The sequence below is a fragment of the Orcinus orca genome, chromosome 16, assembly GCF_937001465.1.
Source record: "Orcinus orca chromosome 16, mOrcOrc1.1, whole genome shotgun sequence".
Lineage (NCBI taxonomy): Eukaryota > Metazoa > Chordata > Mammalia > Artiodactyla > Delphinidae > Orcinus > Orcinus orca.
Genome location: NC_064574.1, coordinates 78,958,692 through 78,979,145, shown reverse-complemented (window position 1 = coordinate 78,979,145; position 20,454 = coordinate 78,958,692). Strand labels below are relative to the sequence as shown.

The 20,454-nt window shown below is 41.7% G+C and overlaps 1 protein-coding gene across 2 annotated transcripts in view; it reads left to right on the top strand.

The window, feature by feature from the left end:
• POM121C (POM121 transmembrane nucleoporin C) overlaps positions 1-20,454 on the top strand; it is a 47,725-nt gene that overhangs the window by 9,990 nt on the left and 17,281 nt on the right. Inside the window, exons 1-5 of one of the 2 annotated variants that reach the window (XM_004268805.4) lie at positions 14,529-15,149; positions 16,319-16,534; positions 16,839-16,997; positions 18,609-18,689; positions 20,130-20,301. In XM_004268805.4, the coding sequence (XP_004268853.3) occupies positions 14,581-15,149; positions 16,319-16,534; positions 16,839-16,997; positions 18,609-18,689; positions 20,130-20,301 (1,197 nt within the window). In that variant the 5' untranslated portion in view covers positions 14,529-14,580. Of the gene's footprint in view, positions 1-14,528; positions 15,150-16,318; positions 16,535-16,838; positions 16,998-18,608; positions 18,690-20,129; positions 20,302-20,454 lie in introns of those variants that run through there. The other variant, XM_049699712.1, reaches the window with a different exon arrangement.

The window sequence follows — 20,454 nt, the reverse complement described above, 5'->3', positions numbered from 1 at the left end:
ATAGGTACTTATTCTTTTTTCTCTGTTTTGTCTCTTTTGTTCAGATTGGGTCATTTCTACTGATACATCTTTAGATTCACTGATTCTTTCCTCTTAAATCTCCATTTTGCTATTGAGTCCATCCAGTGAATTTTTTACTTATTTTAATTTTTCGTTCTGAAATTTCCATCTGGGTGGTTAGATATTTTTCTTTGATGAGACTTTCTATTTTTCAGTGTTTCAAGAGCGTTCATAATTATTTCTTGGAATATTTTTATGAGAGCTGCTCTAACATCCTTGTTCAATAATTCCAATATCTTTTTCACCTTGCAATTGGCATTTGTTGATTGTCTTTTCTCATTTGAGTTGTTTTTCTCGGTTCTTAGTATGAGGAGTAATTTTTTATTTTATCATGGACATTTTGAATATTATGAGGCTCTAGTTTTTATGTAAATCTTCTATTTTAGCAGGAAGTCAATATCAATATGTTTATATTCAGAATGCACATTCTGGTCCAATTTTGTGGGCTCCGGTTTGAAGACCAATTTCGTTTTCACAGCCTTTGCAGAGCAGTTCTGGCCTGCCCCACTTGCGCGCTACCCTGAGGCCGATTTGAAACCGCAGAGTATTCCCCATTGTAGTTCAATACCCAGAGCTTTTTCTGTGTTGATACTAGTTGGTTTCACACATGCACTGCTTGGGAAGGCATGACCAGTACTTCATACACATATTTAGAGAATCCCTTTTTCTAGCTCCCTACTCTCTATTTGAGAGGGGATGAGGTGCCACTTTTTACAGTTATTCAATTAGTGCGGGTTGTGGATAGCCAACAGGGCTCCTCCCCACAGTCCCCAGTACCTGGTAGGGAGGGGAGAGATGCCACCTCTGCTTTGCTGGTACAAGATGGGGATGGTCAACAGGGCTTTGTCCCACAGTCTCTGCAGTACCAGGTGGGGAGGAAGAAAGGTATGGGTTCTTTTGTGGTGTTTGCCTCAAGTAGGGTGGCTGTAACCATCCTGCAGAGCTACCCTCCTCATGGCCATTTGCTGGACAGAATGGGCTTTTTTTTTTTTTTAATATTGATTGATTGATTGATTTGGCTGCGCTGGGTCTTAGTGGTGGCACTCGGGATCTTCGTTGCTACGTGTGAGATCTTCGTTGTGTCATGAAGGATCTTTAGTTGTGGCATGTGGGATCTAGTTCGCTGACCGGGGATCGAGATTGGGCCCCCTGCATTGGGAGTGCAGAGTCTTAACCATTGGACCACCAGGGAAGTCCCAGAATGGGCTTTTCTTAGGGCTTGGTTTTTATGGTTTTTTTCTTTTGTTTTGTTTCGGGAGGGGCTTGTTGGCATTTTTCTAGCTGCAGACTGCTCTAACACCCAAGCCAAAATATATAGGAGGCAAAACAAACAAACAGACCACCCAGGGAACTCACCACTGAGTTGTCCCTTGAGGCCCTAGCCAGTTTGCCTTCTTTTCTCCACCTTTTGAGAGGTTTTTTGATGGTTGTATCATGTATTTTGAACAGGAATTTTGGTTGTAATTAGCAAGAGGAAGATGATGGAATGTGCATACTCCATCTTCTATGGAACTGGAAACAACATAAGGCATTTAAAATTGTTTTCTTGATAAGTTTTAGAGCGTAACTTCTCATTTTAGTAACAGTACATTTGTTCCTGTATAATGAAGAATCGTACCCATTTTGTGTATTATGTCACATGGTCTCATACTGCAGCAGCCAGTAAAAACCTAACTCCAGTATACAACCCAGACCATCTTCCTAAAGAACTCTACTCTTCAGCCCCTCTGCCTTGGTACTCTGGGCTCATTAGACCTCTCCAGATCTTCTTCCTCGTTTCATTTGTCCATTTGGGCCCTCTTCTCCAGGTGGGCAGCTGTAGCCTTTCAACCCTTGATGAACTTACGGTAGGACTGTTGGGAAGATTAAATAGATTAATACATGTCAAGCACTTAAAGCAGCAGCTAGCATAGAATAAGCAGTCCTTAAATCATAGTAGTGGTTGTTATACCCTCAATTAGGCATAGCCTCAGCTTTAAGTAAAAGAAACCCAAACTGGGCTTCCCTGGTGGCGCAGTGGTTGAGAGTCCGCCTGCCGATGCAGGGGACACGGGTTTGTGCCCCGGTCCGGGAAGATCCCACATGCCACAGAGCGGCTGGGCCCGTGAGCCATGTGCTGAGCCTGTGCATCCAGAGCCTGTGCTCCACGACGGGAGAGGCCACAACAGTGAAAGGCCCGCGTACAGCAAAAAAAAAAATAAAAAAAAAAAGAAAATAAAGAAACCCAAACTGTCTATGGTGTCCCACCAAAGTAGGGAAGTCAGATTTTTGTCAGCTTCAGTTTGAAGATGAAATTCACTCATGCAAACATTTATTGAATGCTCACCATGTTGAGTATCAAAAGATGAACAAATAAGACACAATCCCTTTCTTCAAAGAGCCCAGAGACTAGAGTGGGGAGTAATGTATATGTGAATGAGCACAATTAAGTAAATAAATGCAACGAGGGGCTTCCCTGGTGGTGCAGTGCTTGGGAATCCACCTGCTAATGCAGGGGACACAGGTTCAAGCCCTGGTCTGGGAAGATCCCACATGACACAGAGCAACTAAGCCCATGTGCCACAACTACTGAGCCTGTGCTCTAGAGCCTGTGAAGCCACAACTACAGAGCTGCATGCCACAACTACTGGAGCCTGGGCGCCTAGGGCCCATGCTCCACAACAAGAGAAGCCACCACAGTGAGAAGCCCGCGCACCACAAAAAAAGAGTAGCCCCCCATCGCCGCAACTAGAGAAAGCCTGCACGCAGCAATGAAGATACAACGCAGCCAAAAATAAATAAAAATAAATAAATTTACATTTAAAAAATGCAGTGAAAATAGTCTGTGCAAGATAATGGAGACACCAGGGTGGGAGTGGCCATGTGTTTGGGGTTGAGGAAGGGTTCACAGAGGTGGTAACACTTAGGCTGAATCTTGGAAGGTAAGTAGCTTTTGCCCTGGTGAATAAAGGCATTTCATGCATAAGCAGGAGGAACACAATTTCAGAAGCTTAAATCAGTGTGGCAGGTGGTTTAGTACCCACATAATCTGTCACATGTCTGCAGTTGGATTGAAATTGTATGTTTAGAGAAGCACACGAGAGAGACTCTAACCTGATTTCCAAGGTCCTTCATGATCTAGTCCCTACTTAATTTTCTAGCTTTTTTTTTAATCGATTCTTTTTGTTCTTCTCCAATTGAAGTATAGTTGATTTACAATGTTATGTTAGTTTCAGGTGTATAGCAAGTGATTCAGTTTTACATATATATATCTATTCTTTTTTAGATTCTATTTCAGATAGTTCCCTATGCTATACAGTAGGTCCTTGTTGGTTATCTGTTTCATATATATCTAGTTTTTTCTCTTGCCATGTGCATACAGATATTTATAATTTCATCTTATATAATGTATTAATACCTGCACAGTGATACACAGTGTCCATTCTTTACAAACCTCTTGGATCTGACTCTTGAGACAAGACCAACAGCTGGAAACACATTCAATCCAAAGTATAAAATGAGAAAAAATAAATAAAACATTCAGTCATCGATCTGAATTGAGGACGAGGGGAAAGAGTACCGGGCAGCAGATGCTTATGTGATGGCAACTTAAGTCTTTAACTGTAGTCTTGCTGGATTTCCCCACCTCCACTGTGTTGTTGACATGCCTTGTGGGGTCTCTTTTTATCCACAGCTGCCTCAGGCATAGTTATTTCTACAGACTTCCCTTACTTTATCTGGATGAGACTTGGGCAGATTCAATTTTATTTTCCATGATGGGGCCGCTGGGGTAGGATAGTTACTAAAGCATGCAGCTTTTCCCCACTTTCACCAGTTTGGGAGCAGCCATTGCCTGCTCTGTCTTCTCCAGTCTCTTTCTTCCTAAGACACTGCTGACTGGAGGCTGCTTCTCTTCTCAGGGGATCCAGCATGGAGGGCATGAGCCAAGGCATGTGGTATCTCCCGTCTGTATCCTCCCCTGCAGCACTTTTCCCTTGCCCTCCAGGCTCTCATCACTCCGAAACGTAGCATTCAAACACATCAGCCTCTTTGGACTGCAACCTTTACACCTGTTGATTCCTCTACCTAAAGCTCTTTCCAAGGCTCCTCTTAGCACTTCACCCCCTCAGCCAAAGACAAGACTTCCTCACAGAGGCCTTTGCTGACTGACCCCCTAGGCTAAGTTATACCCCCTTCCTATGCTATCATGACAGCCTGTGGCAGACTGAATTTTCTGAAGATGGCCACAGTAATATTTCCCATCACATATGCTCATCTTACAATATAACCTTAAAGCTTCTTCCATCGAGTGGTGGGAGGTATGTCTCTTCCCCTTGAACCTATGCAGATCTTTATGATTGCCTTAACCAAGTAAGGTAGGACAGAATTGACTCTATGGTACTTCCCTGGCTAGGTCATCAAAATGCTGTGTGCTTCCACTTTTCTATCTGGGAATGCTGGCTCTTAGAACTAAGCTGCCATACTCCAAGGAAGCCCAAACTAACCCACGTGGAGAGACAGCAGGGAGCAGAAATGTGTACATGTTCCCGGCCCACAGTTCAGCAGATGTCCCAGCTGACAGCCATTACCTATGTGCGTGAAGAGGCCTCTAAGTGATTCCAACCTCTTACCATCAATCGCCCCGAGCCTTTCAGTCTTCCTAGTTGAGCTCTCAGATATTGCGGAGCAGAAACAAGCTAGAATCAAAGAATCTCTGAGGATAATAAAATGATTGTTTTGTGCCACTGCATTCTTTATTGGTTTCTTATGCTATTAGTGACCGAAACAGTCTTTACTACTTTGGTAGTTCCAGTGCTTTTCTAACTACTTGTTTAATGTCTGACTTCCCTGTCAAAGTACATCCTCCTTGAGGGCTGGTACTATGTCTGTAGTCCTCATTGCTGTATCCTGTGTAGTGCAAAGTAGGTAGTGGGTGCACAGTAAATAGTGAACTAATGACTAGAAGGTATGTGTTTCTTCTCCTAATGTGGCACGTGTTTCTGCTCCCAGAATTGCTTCTGGCCTGCGGTTCTGTGCTTACCAGGTTGATCCATCCCTCCCCGGGAATCACTTCTTTCTCCCCATCCTGACTGATCTATTGGTGAGAGATGCACCTGGTTGTTTCAGCCACATTTTTTTTTTTTTTTTTTTTTTTTTTTTTGCGGTACGCGGGCCTCTCACTGTTGTGGCCTCTCCCGCTGCGGAGCACAGGCTCCAGATGCGCAGGCTCAGCGGCCATGGCTCACGGGCCCAGCCGCTCCACGGCATGTGGAATCTTCCCGAACCGGGGCATGAACCCGCGTCCCCTGCATCGGCAGGTGGACCCTCAACCACTGTGCCACCAGGGAAGCCCTCAGCCACATCTTTAACTTACAGGTGTTGCCTATAATGGTTCACGCCACCTCTGCAGGGAAAAGGGTGGAAACAGTGAAGAAACAGGAGGCTAGGAGTTCCAAAGACAAACTTGATCCATTTTTTAATTCTGTTAACAACAGTCTTGAGAGAATAAATACAGATCTTACGTAGTTTGGTATTTTGTCCTTTCTGACAGTTCTTCACCGATAGTACGGTTGTTGGAGTTAACACGACTACTGCGCCATTGTGGACGAGCTTCAGGCTGCCCTCTAGTGGGAAGCAGCACAATAAAGTCCTATACGTATTACACCCTGAGGCATCCTGGACCTCTGCAGTGAAGAAAATTAGTGTAAGAACCAACTGTCTTGTTGACTATGTATAATCAGGACTTATGATACTACTTGGCATTTAGTAGGAGCTCAACTAATATTTATTGAACAAACTAACCAACACGCACTGTTTATGAGCACTAGCACGTTTCCTGAGAGCCTACTATGTTTAAGACAAGCCAAGCACTGTAGATGATGTAAATCAGGTCCAGGTAATAAATATTTTAGGCTTAGAGGCCATGCGGTCTCTGTCACAACTACTCCACTCTGCTCTTGTGGTGGAAAAGCAGCCACAGACCGTACAAAATCTAATGTGTCTCAGTTCCAATGCAACTTGATTTTTAATGAGTAGAATACGATAGAAATGGTGGTGTGAGACACAAGATTAAGGCCTAAAAGGCATTGTGGCTTTCCCCTTTCTTGCTCTCCCTTGGATTACTTGCTCTGTGAGAAGCCAGCTGCCTTGTGGTGAGGACACTTAAACAATCCTATGGATAGGTCCACATAGTGGGGAACTGAGGCCTTCTGCCAACAGCTGGCAAGGAACTGAGGCCTCCTCCAAATAACCAGGCAAGTGAGCTGTCTTGGAAGCGGATCCTACACGTGACTGCGGACCTCACTGATGTCTTGACAGCCGCCTCATCATCCTGAGCTAGAACCACCCACTTAGGCCACTCCCAAATTCCTGGCTCTGTAAGAAAGCTTTGTTGATTTAAGCTACTAAATTGTGGGGTAATTTGTTATGCAGTGACAGATAACATACATCCAGTGTTCCAGCATCTTCCCCATTGGATTACAGTGGTGCCACTATAGAACATCAGTTGACCACATGTCTTTTTCTGGATATTCTCTTCTGTTCCATTAAGCTATATGTCTGTGAGGTTTTTTTCTTTTTTTTTTAATTGGAGTATAATTGCTTTACAATGTCGTGTTAGTTTCTGCTGTACAACGAAGTACATCAGCTATATGTATCCCTATATCCCCTCCCTCTTGGACCTCCCTCCTGCCGCCCCCACCCCATCGCACCCATCTAGGTCATCACAGAGCACCGAGCTGAGCTCCCTGTGCTATACAGCAGGGTCCCGCTAGCTATCTATTTTACATATGGTAGTGTATTTATGTCAAACCTAATTTCCCAATTCGTCCCACCATCCCCTTTCCCCCCGTGTCCACATGTCCATTCTCTACGTCTACATTCCTGCCCTACAAATGGATTCATCTGTACCATTTTTCTAGATTCCACATATATGCGTCAATATACGATATTTATTTTTCTCTTTCTGGCTTACTTCACTCTGTATGACAGACTCTTGTTTATGCCAACATACTGTCTCGATTACTATAACTTTTGCTGTAGTCTTGAAGTCAGGTGGTGTAAGTCCTCCAATTTTGTTATTATTGTTTCTTTTGTCAAAATTGACTTGGCTATTCTGGGTTCTTTGCATGTCCATATAAATTTTAAATCAGCCTGTCAATTTCTAGTTAAAAAACCTACTGAGATTTTCACTGGGATTGTACTGAATCTATAGATCAATATGAGGAAAATGGCTATCTTCATGTTGAATATTCCAATCTGTGAACATGTATCTCTCCATTTATTTAGATCTTTAATGTCTCTAAAAGATTATTTGCAGATTTACTGTAACGTTTTAGTGCCAAAGTCTTGAACATATATTGTTAAATTTATCTTTAAATATTTCGTTTTATTGCTATTATAAGTTGCTATCAAACATTGGCTATATTCCATGTGCTGTAAAACATATCCTTGTAGCTTATTTATTTATTTTTGGCTGCATTGGGTCTTTGTTGCTGCGCGCGGGCTTTCTCTAGTTGCAGTGAGTGGGGGCTACTCTTCGGTGCGGTGCGCGGGCATCTCATTGCGGTGGCTTCTCTTGTTGCGGAGCACAGGCTCTAGGCGCAGGCTTCAGTAGTTGTGGCGCACAGGCTCAGTAGTTGTGGCTCATGGGCTGTAGAGTGCAGGCTCAGTAGTTGTGGCGCATGGGTTTAGTTGCTTCGCGGCATGTGGGATCTTCCCGGACCAGGGCTCAAACCCGTGTTCCCTACATTGGCAAGCGGATTCTTAATCACTGTGCCACCAGGGAAGCCAGTAGCTTATTTCTTTTATACATAGTAGTTTGTACCTCTTAATCTCCTACCCCATCTTGTCCCTCTCCCCACTGGTAACCACTAGTTTGTTCTCTATATATGTGAATCTGTTTCTGTTTTTGTCAGTTATTTTCTGAGCATGCGTCTTGCCCTGGGCATTCACATGGCCTTCTAAATTCTTATACATAGATGATTATGAATGCTCTGATTACCCAAAGAAACTCTCCCCAGCTTTTCCTCCCAGACTTTAGGCAGTCTGCATTAATCTGTTAGGGGGTTGCCATAACAAAATACCAGAGACTGAGTGGCCTACACAATAGAAATTTATTTTCTCACTGTCCTGGATGATGGAAATCCAAGATCAAAGTGTTGGTAGGGCTGGTTTCTCCTGAGTCCTCTCTTCTTGGTTTACAGATGACCACCTTCTTGCTGTATATTCACATGGCCTTTTCCCCATACACATGCATCCCTGGTGTCCTCTTCTTATAAGGACACTAGTCATATTGGATTAGGGCCCCACTCATATGGCCTTCATTTAACCTTAATTACATCTTTAAAGGCCGTATCTCCAAATACAATTACATTGGGGATTGGGGTTCAATATTCACATTTTGGGGGAACACAATTCAGTCCATAACAGCAGTCCATTGTGTGTGTCAACTGTCATATTTTGGTATCATGTTTATCTTTGTTCTTTTTTTTTTCTTTAGAATTTTATCTGTATTGCTGGTTTTGACAATTTGGCTTTGATGTGACTTGTTATAGTTCTCTTTATATTTCTTGTACTTGGGATTAAGCTTTCAGAATTGTGGGCTTATATTTTTCATTATGTTTGGAAAGTTTGGGGCCATTATTTCTTCTTGTATTTTTCCATATCGCTACTTAACTTTTTGAACATATGAAATACAGTTAAAATAACTTTTAATGTTATTCTTTGCTAATTTTAACATCTGTGTCAGGTCTGGGTCGGTTTGGATCAATTATTCTCCTCTTGACGGGTCGTGCTTTCCTGCTTGTTGGTATGCCTGTCCATCTTTGTTTGGATGTCAGACATTGTGAAGCTTACCTTGTGGAGTGCTTGTCATTTTTTATTCCCGTATGTTTTCTTGAACTTTGTTTTGGGATGCAGTTAAGGTCCTTGGAAACAGTTTGATCCTTTCAGGCTTTGCTTTTTGATCTAGGTAGGTCCAGATCAGTGCTCAATCTAAGGCTGATTATTTCCTCTTACTGAGGCAACACCTTCCTGAGTACTCTCTACCCAATGTCCTATGAATTATGAGTTTTCCCAGTCTGACCAGTGGGAAGAGACACTTTTCCTGGCCCTTTGTTAGTGCCAGATCATGTTTCCTCTAATGCTTTTGGATGGCTTTTTCTTTGGCTTTGGGTAGTTTCCTCATAAACATGTACTATTGAGTTCTGTGCTGAATACTCAAGGAGGAACCTCTGTACATCTCTGGGATCTTGTTGTGCAGTTCTCTCCTCTCTGGTATTCTGCCTTTTAAACTTTACTGCTTTGGTAAATGCTACTGCCTGGAAACTCCAGACAGTAAGCTGTGTTGATTGTGGGGCTCATCTCATTTAGTTCCCAGCTATCGGTGATCTCTGTCCTTTGTTGTCCAAAGTGTAGTGTCCTGAAAACCATTGTTGAATGTACTTTGTCTAGTTTTTGTTGTTGTTTTAGGTTATAGGGTAAATCTGTGGTCCCTGTTATTCCATCATGGTCAGAAGTAGAAGTCCCTTTCCATGTATTTACTTACATTATATTTTAATTCATTTCAAAATATTTTCTAATGTCCCTTGAGACTTGTTCTTTGACCCATAGATTATTTAGAATTGTGTTGTTTAATTATCAAGTGTTTGAAAATTCTCCTTTTATGTTTCTGTTGATGATTTCTAGTGTAATTCTGTTATAGTCAGAGAACATCCTTTGTTTTATATCAATCCTTTTATGTTTAGTGACAATAGAATACTATTGAACATCTTCACCCTTCACTTTCCTATTTCACCATATTCCTTCTCACATCATACCTGACACTTGAAGTGTCCCACTTTCTGCTGTCACAAATGTAATAAGCTTACAATAGTATAATTCCATTTATCCTCCCCACAATCCAGCTTTTGGTGATGGTTATTACATCTTTTTCTTCTATATTTGTTGTATTAATCTCACAATATCTCTATTATTTTTATTTGAAACAATCAATTCTTAAATTAAATCATGACTATCATAAACATAGTTTTTTATATTTACTCATTTATTTACCATGATGGTCTTTATTCCTTCCTGTAGTTACAGATTTCTATCTGGTCTTAGCTCCCTTTGTCTAAAGGGCAACCTTTAACATTTCTTAGAGTGTATTTTTATTCACAAGGAAGTGTCTTTATTTCTCCCTCATTTTTGAAGGATTTTTTGCTGAACGTGGAATTCTGGAATGACAAGCCTTTTCCCCTTAGCATTTAAAAGAAACCATTTGTCTTCTAGCCTGTCTTGTTTCTGATGGGAAGAAACATACTTGTATGTGGTTTTGTCAGCTTCATGGATCTTTAAGTTGTTATTTTTCACCACATTTGGGAAATTTGGATGTTATTTTAAAAATATTTCTGCCTCAATCTCACATTTTCTTTTGAGAGTCCAGCTACACATATGATAGATAGCACTATTTGATAGATAGCACATATGATAGATAGCACTATTTGATAGTGCTTCAGAGGTCCCAGAGGGTCTGTTCGTTATGAGACAGTTTCTACTGATCTGTCTTTAAGTTCACTGACTTAATTTTGTTGTCTCCGATCTTCTGTTAAGCCTATCTGGTGAGTTTTTTCAATTATTTTATTTTTTAAGTTTTATCATTTGTTTGTTTCTTCCTAGAATTTCCATTTCTTTGTAATTCTTTATCTGTTTGCTCATTAAGACCATGTTTTCCTTTAATTCTTTGGACATATTTATAATATTTCCCTTAAAATCTTGGTTGGCTAAGTCTAACGTTTAGACCATCTTGGGTTCATTTATATATACTGCTTTTTTTCTTGATTATGGATCACATTTTCTTGTTTCTTTATGTCTAAATGACCTTTTATCAAATATTGTGCATTGTGAACAATACTCTGGAGTCTGTTATCTCTCTATGAAGTATATAGATTCTTGTTTTAGTAGGCAATGTAATTACTAGCTAATGATCTTACACTTGTTCAAGCTTGGTTTGGTTTTGTTTTTACAGATCAGTGGAGAGCCTAAAGTGTTTCCCATGCCTAGCTTGGTGAGACTCAACCTTCAAACTCTTTTCCTGTGGATCTTGTCATGGTTGACTTAGGCTTTATTAGGGCAGACCTAGAGTAAGGCTAGACTATGGTCTGTACCCCAAACTGTAACCTTTCTACTGTTTCAACTGGATGCCAAGGGTGTTAAAGATGCATTTATGAGATCCCTCCACTTTGGAAGCACCACAACTCCCTTGGCAATGCTTTTATCCAAGGACTGCTCTAACTCTGGTATCTTTGTTCTAATCTTAGCCCCATATACCAGAAAGCCCCATATACCTGCTTTCTGGTGAGCCTCAGGTTGTCTCACGCTGCATATACAGCCTGGCTGTATTATTCAGGGTTCTCCAGAGAAACAGAGCCAATAGGATAGAGATACACACACACATATTTTTTATTATTATTATTATTACTAACAGGAGAAATTAGGAATTGGTTAATGTAATTATGGAAGCTGAGAAGTCCCAAGATTTGTAGTCAGCAAGCTGGAGACCCAGGAGAGCTGCTGGTGTAGTTCCAGTCCAAGAAGCAGAAGAGCCAATAGTTTGAGCTCTAGTCCAAGTCTAAAAGCAGGAAAAGACTGATGTCCCCGCTCAAAGACAAGCAGAGAGAATTCCGGCTCATCCCTTTTGTCCTATTCAGCCCTTCAGTGGATTGGTTGAGGCCCACCCACTGTGGAAAGAGCAATCTTCCTTACTCAGTCTACCAATTCAAGTGTTTATTTCATCCAGAAATACTCTCACAGTAGTTGCCTCTTAAATTTTTGTCCATTTGTATAGTTGTTTATGGCAGGAGGACTAGTCTGGTATCACTTAATCATGGCTGGATAGGTTAATTTTCAGCTGCTTTTATAGTATTTTATTATATGAATTATACCAGTGTTCATCCATTCTTGTGTTAGTAGACGTTAGACATTTAGATGTATTCAAATTGTCAATTATACAAATGCTGCTGCAATGACTATCTTTGTACCCACAGGGTTATGAGATACATTATTTCAACTTTATGTGATATTGCCAAATTGCTCTCCAAATTATATCATTTTACATATCCACATACAGCACACGAATTCCAGTTGTTCCACATCCTTGCCAAAATTTGATCTTGTTGAACTATTACATTTTTCTACTTGTGCAAATGAATGCAAAATGTTATCTTGTTACATCGATAAACCATTCCTAGATTACTGGTGAGGTTAAAATATATATGTACGTGTATGTACATATATATATACACACATGCATATACATACACATATATATACATGAACATATGTATATATTTATTATTGGCTATTGGATTTCCTATTCAGTAAGTTGCATTTGATATCATTGTCCTTCTTAACAATTGGGTCATCTTTTTGTTACTGATTCTTAGGAGTTCCTAATAAATTCTAGTTACTAATCCTTTTTTGGTTAGATGAGTTAGAATCATGTTTTCCTGGTCTTGGCTTGTCTTTTGGCAGCCTGTGCTGTCTTTTCCCATACAGAAGTGTTAAATTTTAATGTAGTGATATTTATCTTTGTTTTGCTAAATGATTTGTGCTTTTTGTGCATCCATTTCTTTGACCTCTAAACACTGGGTGGGTGCCCCATGGCTCAGGCCTTGGACCTCTTTATCTACATTAATTCCCAAGAAATCTTACTTAGTCTTGTGGCATCTGTACACTGATGGCTTTTACATCTAGCTCCTCTCTTGAACACCAGTAGTATATGATTATTTAAAGGACCCTTGCTGAGCAAGATACTATCTTCCTTCTTCCCTTATTGAAGTTTCTTGAATGGGACGTCCACAGCCGCTGCCTCCATTTCCTCATCTTCTATTCACTCTTTAACCCACTGCACCTTGACTTTGTCCCACTATTTCACTGATGCCAGTACTGTTTGAGGTTTTTTTTTTTTTTTGACTGCGCCGCACATCTTGCAGGATCTTCGCTCCTCAATGAGGGATCAAACCCAGCCCACAGCAGTGAAAGTGCGGAGTCCTAACCACTGGACTGCCAGGGAATTCCCAAGATTTTTTTCTTAAGGAACACAGCCCATACCCTTTCCTTTTCGAATGAAGTTTGGTATGAAATTACAGTATATTGAATAGATAGAAGCAGAATTGCCCTGGCAATGTGTTGGGGAAGAGAAGAACTGTTTGTTTTTCTCATCACTCCCAGTTGCTCCAAAGGCATCTTTTTCTGAGCCTTTCCTATCTTTCCAACCTCCCTATTCCACCAAACATCGTAATCTCCAGCCATATCAAACTGTTTGCAAACTCTTGTGTCATACTCCTTTCCATCTCTGTGCTTCTGCAAAATCCTTCTTCATCTGCCTTCAACCTGCTTTAAGCCAGTTCTCTTAGCTCAAGTATCACCTCCCAGCCCATCTTCCCCTTTATCATTCCTTCCGTTTTTGTGCCTCTGTTATCACTCTTACCACGATGAATTGTAACTTTCTATTTACACATTTTTCTTCCCTGCTAAACTCAGGGCTTCTAGAGATCAGAGACCCTGTGTTTTCCCCCATTACTCTTTAATGTGTATCAGTAATAGAATGAGTAAATCAATGAATGAATGGCCAAGGAAGCTGAGCTAGGCCAAAGCCTAAATTAGCAGACCACCAAGTTTTTTTTTGAAGTTTTATTAAGATATAATTCAAATACCACACAATTTCACAGCGTTGTGCAACAATCACCATAATCTAATTTTTAAACATTTTTGTCCCCGCCAAAAGTAAACTCTACCCTTCAGTAGTCACTCTCCATCCCCTGACGCCCAACACACTCCCCGGACCTAGACAAACACTAATCTACTTTCTCAGGCCACCAAACTTAACAAAGGTAAATTGATCACAAATCCTAAAAATCTACCCGATTCTGGAGCATAATGTGAAATTTGGTAGATAATTGCCCCCCTTTATCAATGTGTACTGCAGAAACGCAAACTTCTATTGCAGCTTCAGGTCTGATCTGCAGTTTATTAGACTATTAGGCAGTTTGATCGGGAATTTATTAGTACCAGATCCACATTTAATGAGGGTGGATAGTTTGGGTTGGTCTTGATTTTTACTATTGCTGTTGAAGTCAACTCCCTTTAGCAGTTTATACTTTGGCAGAAAACTGAGTAACTGAAAAAACTAGCAGCCTCAGGTAGCAATTGTGAAAGTGCCTGATAATCTCTTCTAGGGTGTTTAGGCCCCTAGAAAATAAGCATTACGTGAGTAGTCGCTTTCCGGAGCTTTTATTTCTAACAAGATTCTTCCAAGAGGCTCACCTCTGGATGGGTGCTGTGCGGGTGTACACGAGGGACAAGAATCACAACTCGGCGTTTAGCGAGGCGGCATTTTCTTTAATGGGTCGGGTCTAGCGCGTCGCCCGGCAGTAGCGTTTCCCTACGCTATCGCTCGTCCGAGTCGCGTGCGCAGTGACGCAGTCGGCGCGCGGTGACGCGACGCGCGGCGCGGTGCACGCTGGGATATTTAAGTCTTCTCCGCGGCGCGGAGCCGCGATGTCTCCGGCGGCTTCGGCGGCTGGAGGAGGCGACCGACGGCGGCCGTTAGCGAGTGTCAGGGACGGCCGGGGCCGGGGCTGGGGCTGCGGCGGGCCGGCTGGGGCGGCACTTCTCGTCCTGTCGCTGCTCGGCCTCGTGCTGTACCTGGTGCCGGCGGCGGCTGCGCTGGCCTGGCTGGCTGTGGGGGCTACCGCGGCCTGGTGGGGACTGAGCCGCGAGCCCCGGGGTTCGCGCGCCTTCTCGCTGGTTCGGAACGCCAGGCGTCAGCGAACACTGCTCGCCTCGCCTCCGGCCAAGTCGGCAGTAAACGGAAATCTTCTAGAGCCGCGGAGCCTGCTGGAAGGACCAGACCCCGCTGAACTGCTCCTCTTGGGCAGTTACCTGGGCAAGCCAGGCCCCCCGCAGCCTGCCCCCGCCCCGGAGAGCAGGGACCTGCGGGAGAGGCCGGGCCGACGCCCACCCGCCCGCACCGCGCCGCCCGCTCAGTCGGCGCATCCCCGTGGCGTTCAAGTTCACTCCTTCCTCCCCACTCCTCTCCTCCGGTCCTCTAGGAGGCCTTCCCACCGGTAAGATAACCCTGATCTTTCCCACACTCTCCTCTCTGTCGACGGGCTTTGAATTAGGGACTTGACTTTCAAATCCAATTTTCTTTTTCATTAAGTCCAAAGTGGATTCTGTGTCGTTTTGCCATCTTAAACACCTTGATGCGTGTCAGTCGTCTCCTGCCCCCCTTTACCCTTTGGAATGAGATGTGATGCCACAGCTGTTTCCTTCCTTTTAGTTCTTAAACCTGTCTGAATTTTCATACAATATAGATTTAGCAGAATACTTGATAAACCATTAAGTATCCCTACTTCTAGTGAAAATGTCTTTATCTTTCGATTGTAGTCATAGAGTATGTTTTGTTAGATTTTTTTTCTTTGGACCTAAGAGAAATTCTACGGTTAGCCGAGCTCAAAGAGGTGTTCCCAGGAAACACCTCTTTGATTGATAAAACTTGGTAGATAAAGATGATCAAATCAAAGAGACAGTTTCATTTAGTCCCAATAGCTGAGTGATACAAGAGAATACAAAAATTTGGTGAAACTATTAGATTCTTGAAAAGTACATTTATTTGAGAAGATGAATGTTTAGGTGTTATTAGGTGATAAAAATGTTTAACTTTGAGTGTGTGTTACTGATGGATTAGCATAGAAGAGTGAAGCATTCTTGAAAAGTTTCTCCCTACACATCCTAACACACACTTTTCTTCCATCGTAGTTTACTTGTGTGGGCAAGGTTTTCAATTTCCCTCTCAAATTGTTGAAGTCCATTGTAGGGACAGCTGTTAAGCAGCTGTCACTTTCTGCCCTTAGACGAAATGGGGGAAAGTTGCCATAAAAATACCATGTGGGGCTTCCCTGGTGGCGCAGTGGTTGAGAGTCCGCCTGCTGATGCAGGGGACACGGGTTCGTGCCCTGGTCCGGGAGGATCCCACACGCCGCGGAGTGGCTGGGCCCGTGAGCCATGGCCGCTGCTGAGCCTGCGCGACTGGAGCCTGTGCTCCGCAACAGGAGAGGCCACGACAGTGAGAGGCCCGTGTACCGCAAAAAAAAAAAAAAAAATACCATGTGTTCTTTGTTGCCTTGAAAGAGGTTTAAACTCTCTGGAAAATATCTGAACCCACGTGGTTCTTTAGTCATTTAAATTTTCTGACATTCCTTTAAGCTTCTTTGGTATCTCCCATTCTTCACAGGGATTGTGGGACTTTATCACATCGGTTTGTAATAACACCTCGAAGAAGATATCCAATTCAACAGACCCAGTATTCCTTGCTGGGGGTACTTCCCACAGTATGCTGGAATGGTTATCACAAGAAGACTGTGCTATCTGCTCGTAATTCCAAAATGGTGTGCAGCCCAGTGACAGTGAGGATTGCTCCTCCAGATAGCAAATTGACTCGTTCTCCGATGTGAGTATTGTCGTTGGAAGAATAGACTCCTATTTGTCCACTTTATTCTTTGGTTATTCCTGTGACAAAGCAGAAAAAGAAGTAGCTGCTTATTTGAATGAGAAATCCCAAATTCTAGTAATTGAACCATCTTTTTGTTTTGTTTGCCTTGGATTGTAGCTTTAATTGCAAAGGGCAATTTCTGTGAGTGTATAAATTATACTTTTGTTTGTTGGTTAGCTTCTGATGTCCAGTGACTGAAGTCTGTGCTATATGGCATGGTAATTAAAATATCTTGATGCTGGAATCTTATCTTTCACTGTAGACGAGAGCAAATTATCAACTCAACACTGTCCTCACCATCAACTAGTGCCCCAGACCCATGTGCAAAGGAGACAGTACTGAATGCCCTCAAAGAGAGGAAGAAAAGGACAGTGGAGGAGGAAGACCAAATATTTGCTGATGGCCAGGAAAATAAAAGAAGGTAACAGTCCCAACAGAGTAATAACAGGCCTCTCAGGTGGGCTTCTGGGATTTGTTGAAATATAGATCACTCTCCAGAAGATCTAGAGGCCAGCTCCAGTTTGTGACCCTTAGTAGGTCCTGTTCTTTGGCTTTCATGGAAGAGCTTGGTAACAAGGGCTTTAATGCTGTTCATTTCCTAAGACACATGTTAGATAAATTTTGTAATTTACCTTTTCTATAAGTACTAGAGATACGCCAATAACTGTTAGCCATGTTAGCCTCATACTTTTGATACAAACGTGTTAAATTTTATTTTTGAGAGAGCATGCTTAAAGTCTTCGCCTCACAGTCTCGTGCTGTTTAATTATTTGGGTAACCACCAGTTGCAGTATTGTGATTGTGCTGAGGGGAGTGCTTGGCAAAGAAAAGTGAGGACTAGGGTATGGTAGACTTACTAGTAATGAGAGTAAAACCAATTTCATTATTTTGTTTTCAATAACTTAATGAAAATGGGTGTTAAGGCTTTAACAGGCTGCAAAGGAGTAAGTTAAGGAGTCCAGTCATTTTTCTAATTCAATAAATTGAGTACCCATTATGTGCCAGAGCCTATTCTAGGTAGAGCAGAGAGAGCTTTGAACAAGACGGAGTCCTCATGGGACTTGTTTGAGGAAAAGAGACCAAAAAATAAGGATAATAAAATAAGCAAGATAATTATCAATTATAAGTGTATAGAGATAAAAAACAGAGTGATATAACAGAGGGTAATGAGAAGGAGGCGTCTTTATATAAGGTGGGCAAAGAAGTGCTCTCTGAGGAGACAGTGGACCCCACATGTAAAATCATTGGCCCCATTACCTAGAGAAGATTGTTCATATCCTATAGGTTCAAAATTGGTCAGCTTTGATACTGTAGGTGACAAAATTGAGTAGGGAAATGTTAATCAGTGCAAGTGTATGTATGTAACGGGAAAATCATGTTATCATGACTAGAGATAGGATTGACAAGTGAGCAATTTGAGCTAATGTCAACTAGCTAAGTAGGAGTGGCAGGGGGTGGGGAGGTGTGGAGGTGGGAGAAGAAATAACTTTTTATGGTGCAGATAGGTTTCTCATGTTCTGCAGGGTGGTAATTTTGCTTGACCCCAGTGAGCCTATAAATGAGGATTCTGTACTATCTTTCCCATGATGGGAATATGCAATGATTCTGTGCACCATGCATAGGCCCTTCTTGTATGTGATATGTAAAGTTTTTCCTTAATAGACTTGCCATATTAACCTCTAGAGCACTATAGGATGTGTGGGTTAATCCCTAAAGGGTTGTTTTTGTTTTCAGTTTGGGGACGGTAGGATGTTAAATTTGTGATTCTGATACTTTGGTGAGAAGTTAGCAAATAATTGATACACCTGAAGAGTTCAAAAGGTCTTGAAGTATTTTCATACTTTTCTTACTGCCTGGACACTGTTAGCATAAATTTACCTTTTGGAATCTTTGGAGTTGAAGCATTCCCCTTCTTGTCTAGCATGGAACCTATGCTTCATAGGAATAGTATAGGGTCCCAAGAATATGGGAATATGATTTAAGGGGAAAGAAAAGTAACTTCATTTAATTGAGAGTTTTTTGATTTGTCTAGGCGCCATGATAGCAGTGGGAGCGGACATTCAGCATTTGAGCCCCTGGTGGCCAACGGAGTCCCTGCTTCTTTTGTGCCTAAGTAAGTGAGCATCCATGGGTGAGATACAGACTGTTTGGAAAAAGGGAATCATCAGAGTTACTGTCCTGTAGACTTTCTTTGCTTTTTTGCATTATTTTATTAGTTCAGGTTCAAATCTTTGAAGTCAGAGAGGAACATTTTGAGTAATTTGCCACAATAACTATCTTCTAATTCCTTTTAATATTTTTTCATTGATATGGATAAAACACACTAAGGCTAAGAGGGTTTATAAATATATTTAATAACCAAGTATATAAACAGATCACAAGGTTTGTGCAATGGATAAAATGTAACAATATGAAATTTAAGATAAATATTAAATCTCTACATTTGAGTTTAAATACATTTGAGGAGGAATTGGCTGGGAGGAAAAGTGGCTCAGCAATATGTGTGAAAAGCCTTGTGGTAACGTATATGCTTAATTTGAGTCAGCAGTATGCTATGGCTGCCAAAAAAGCTAATGTGCTCCTAGTCTGCGCTGATAGAAGAACAAAGACTAGAATGAGGCCGGTGAGTGGTAGTCTTGCTCGTCTTAGCTCTTCTCAGATTGTCTGTGGAGTGGGTTTGGTTTGGTGTACTACACTGTAAGCATGTACACAAACTGAAATGCATTCTGAGTGGAGCAGCTAAGATTTTATGGGCTGGTGGTGGGTAAGGCAGTTTTGAAGGGGTATGAATACTAGCCCAGAGGAGAAAAATCTCAAGGAGAATAAGGAAATTTGGATAATGGTCTCCAAACTATGGAAGGACTGTCACGTGAAAAAAGAAAAACAGTTTGCTCAGTTTGGCTCCAAATAGTATCCATGGGTGAAAGTTAGAGGAAATACATTTTCATCCAGTATAAGAATAAACTGGTCCGTGGTTGAGTATCATAACAGGGGTTGGATGACTTATTCTACAGGAAAGATGTACAGGGAATTTCTGTTTCAGTTGGAAGCTGAGAAAAAATGGTTGGTTTCTCTTAACTCTGATTTTTAAAAAAAACAGTTTTATTGAGGTATAATTGGCGAATAATAAACTGCCTGTTCAAAGTGTACAAGTTGATAAGTTTTGACTTGCATACACCTGGGAAACCATCACTGCAGTCAAGATAATGCATGCAAACATCACCTCCAAAAGTTTCCCCATGCCCCTTAGTAATACCTCCCTCCATCCTGTCCACATCTCCAGGTGTCTGCTGATCTGTTTCCTGTCACTGTAGATTAGTGTGCATTTTCTAGAATATTATATCAGTGGACTCATATATTTGATTTTTAAAATATTTGGCTTTCTCTTCTTGACTGTCAGATATATTTAGCCCAACTGTTAATAATAAACTTAAGAGCATTATGCTCTTTTATTAAGTTTGTTTTTTTTTGAGGAAGATTTTGTGTCCATGGACAAAGCCTTAAAAGAATGTCTTTAATAATACATCTAACTATCTTTTCCCCTTTTTATTAGGCCTGGGTCTCTGAAGAGAGGTCTCAATTCCCAGAGCTCAGATGATCACTCGAATAAGAGATCCCGCACCTCTTCTATGAGCTCCTTGACAAGCACATACACAGGTGGCATCCCTAGCTCCAGCCGCAATGCCATTGCCAGTTCTTACAGTTCTACTCGAGGTCTCTCTCAGGTACTTTTGTCTTGCGCTGTGGGAGAAATGGGTTCCTAGCATTAATTAATCGATCAGCCAGTGTTTACTACCTGGTAGTTACTACCTGGTTATCTGTAGATAGCTTCTGTCTGTCAGATATTGGGATTACCACTAACAGAAGATACAAACCCT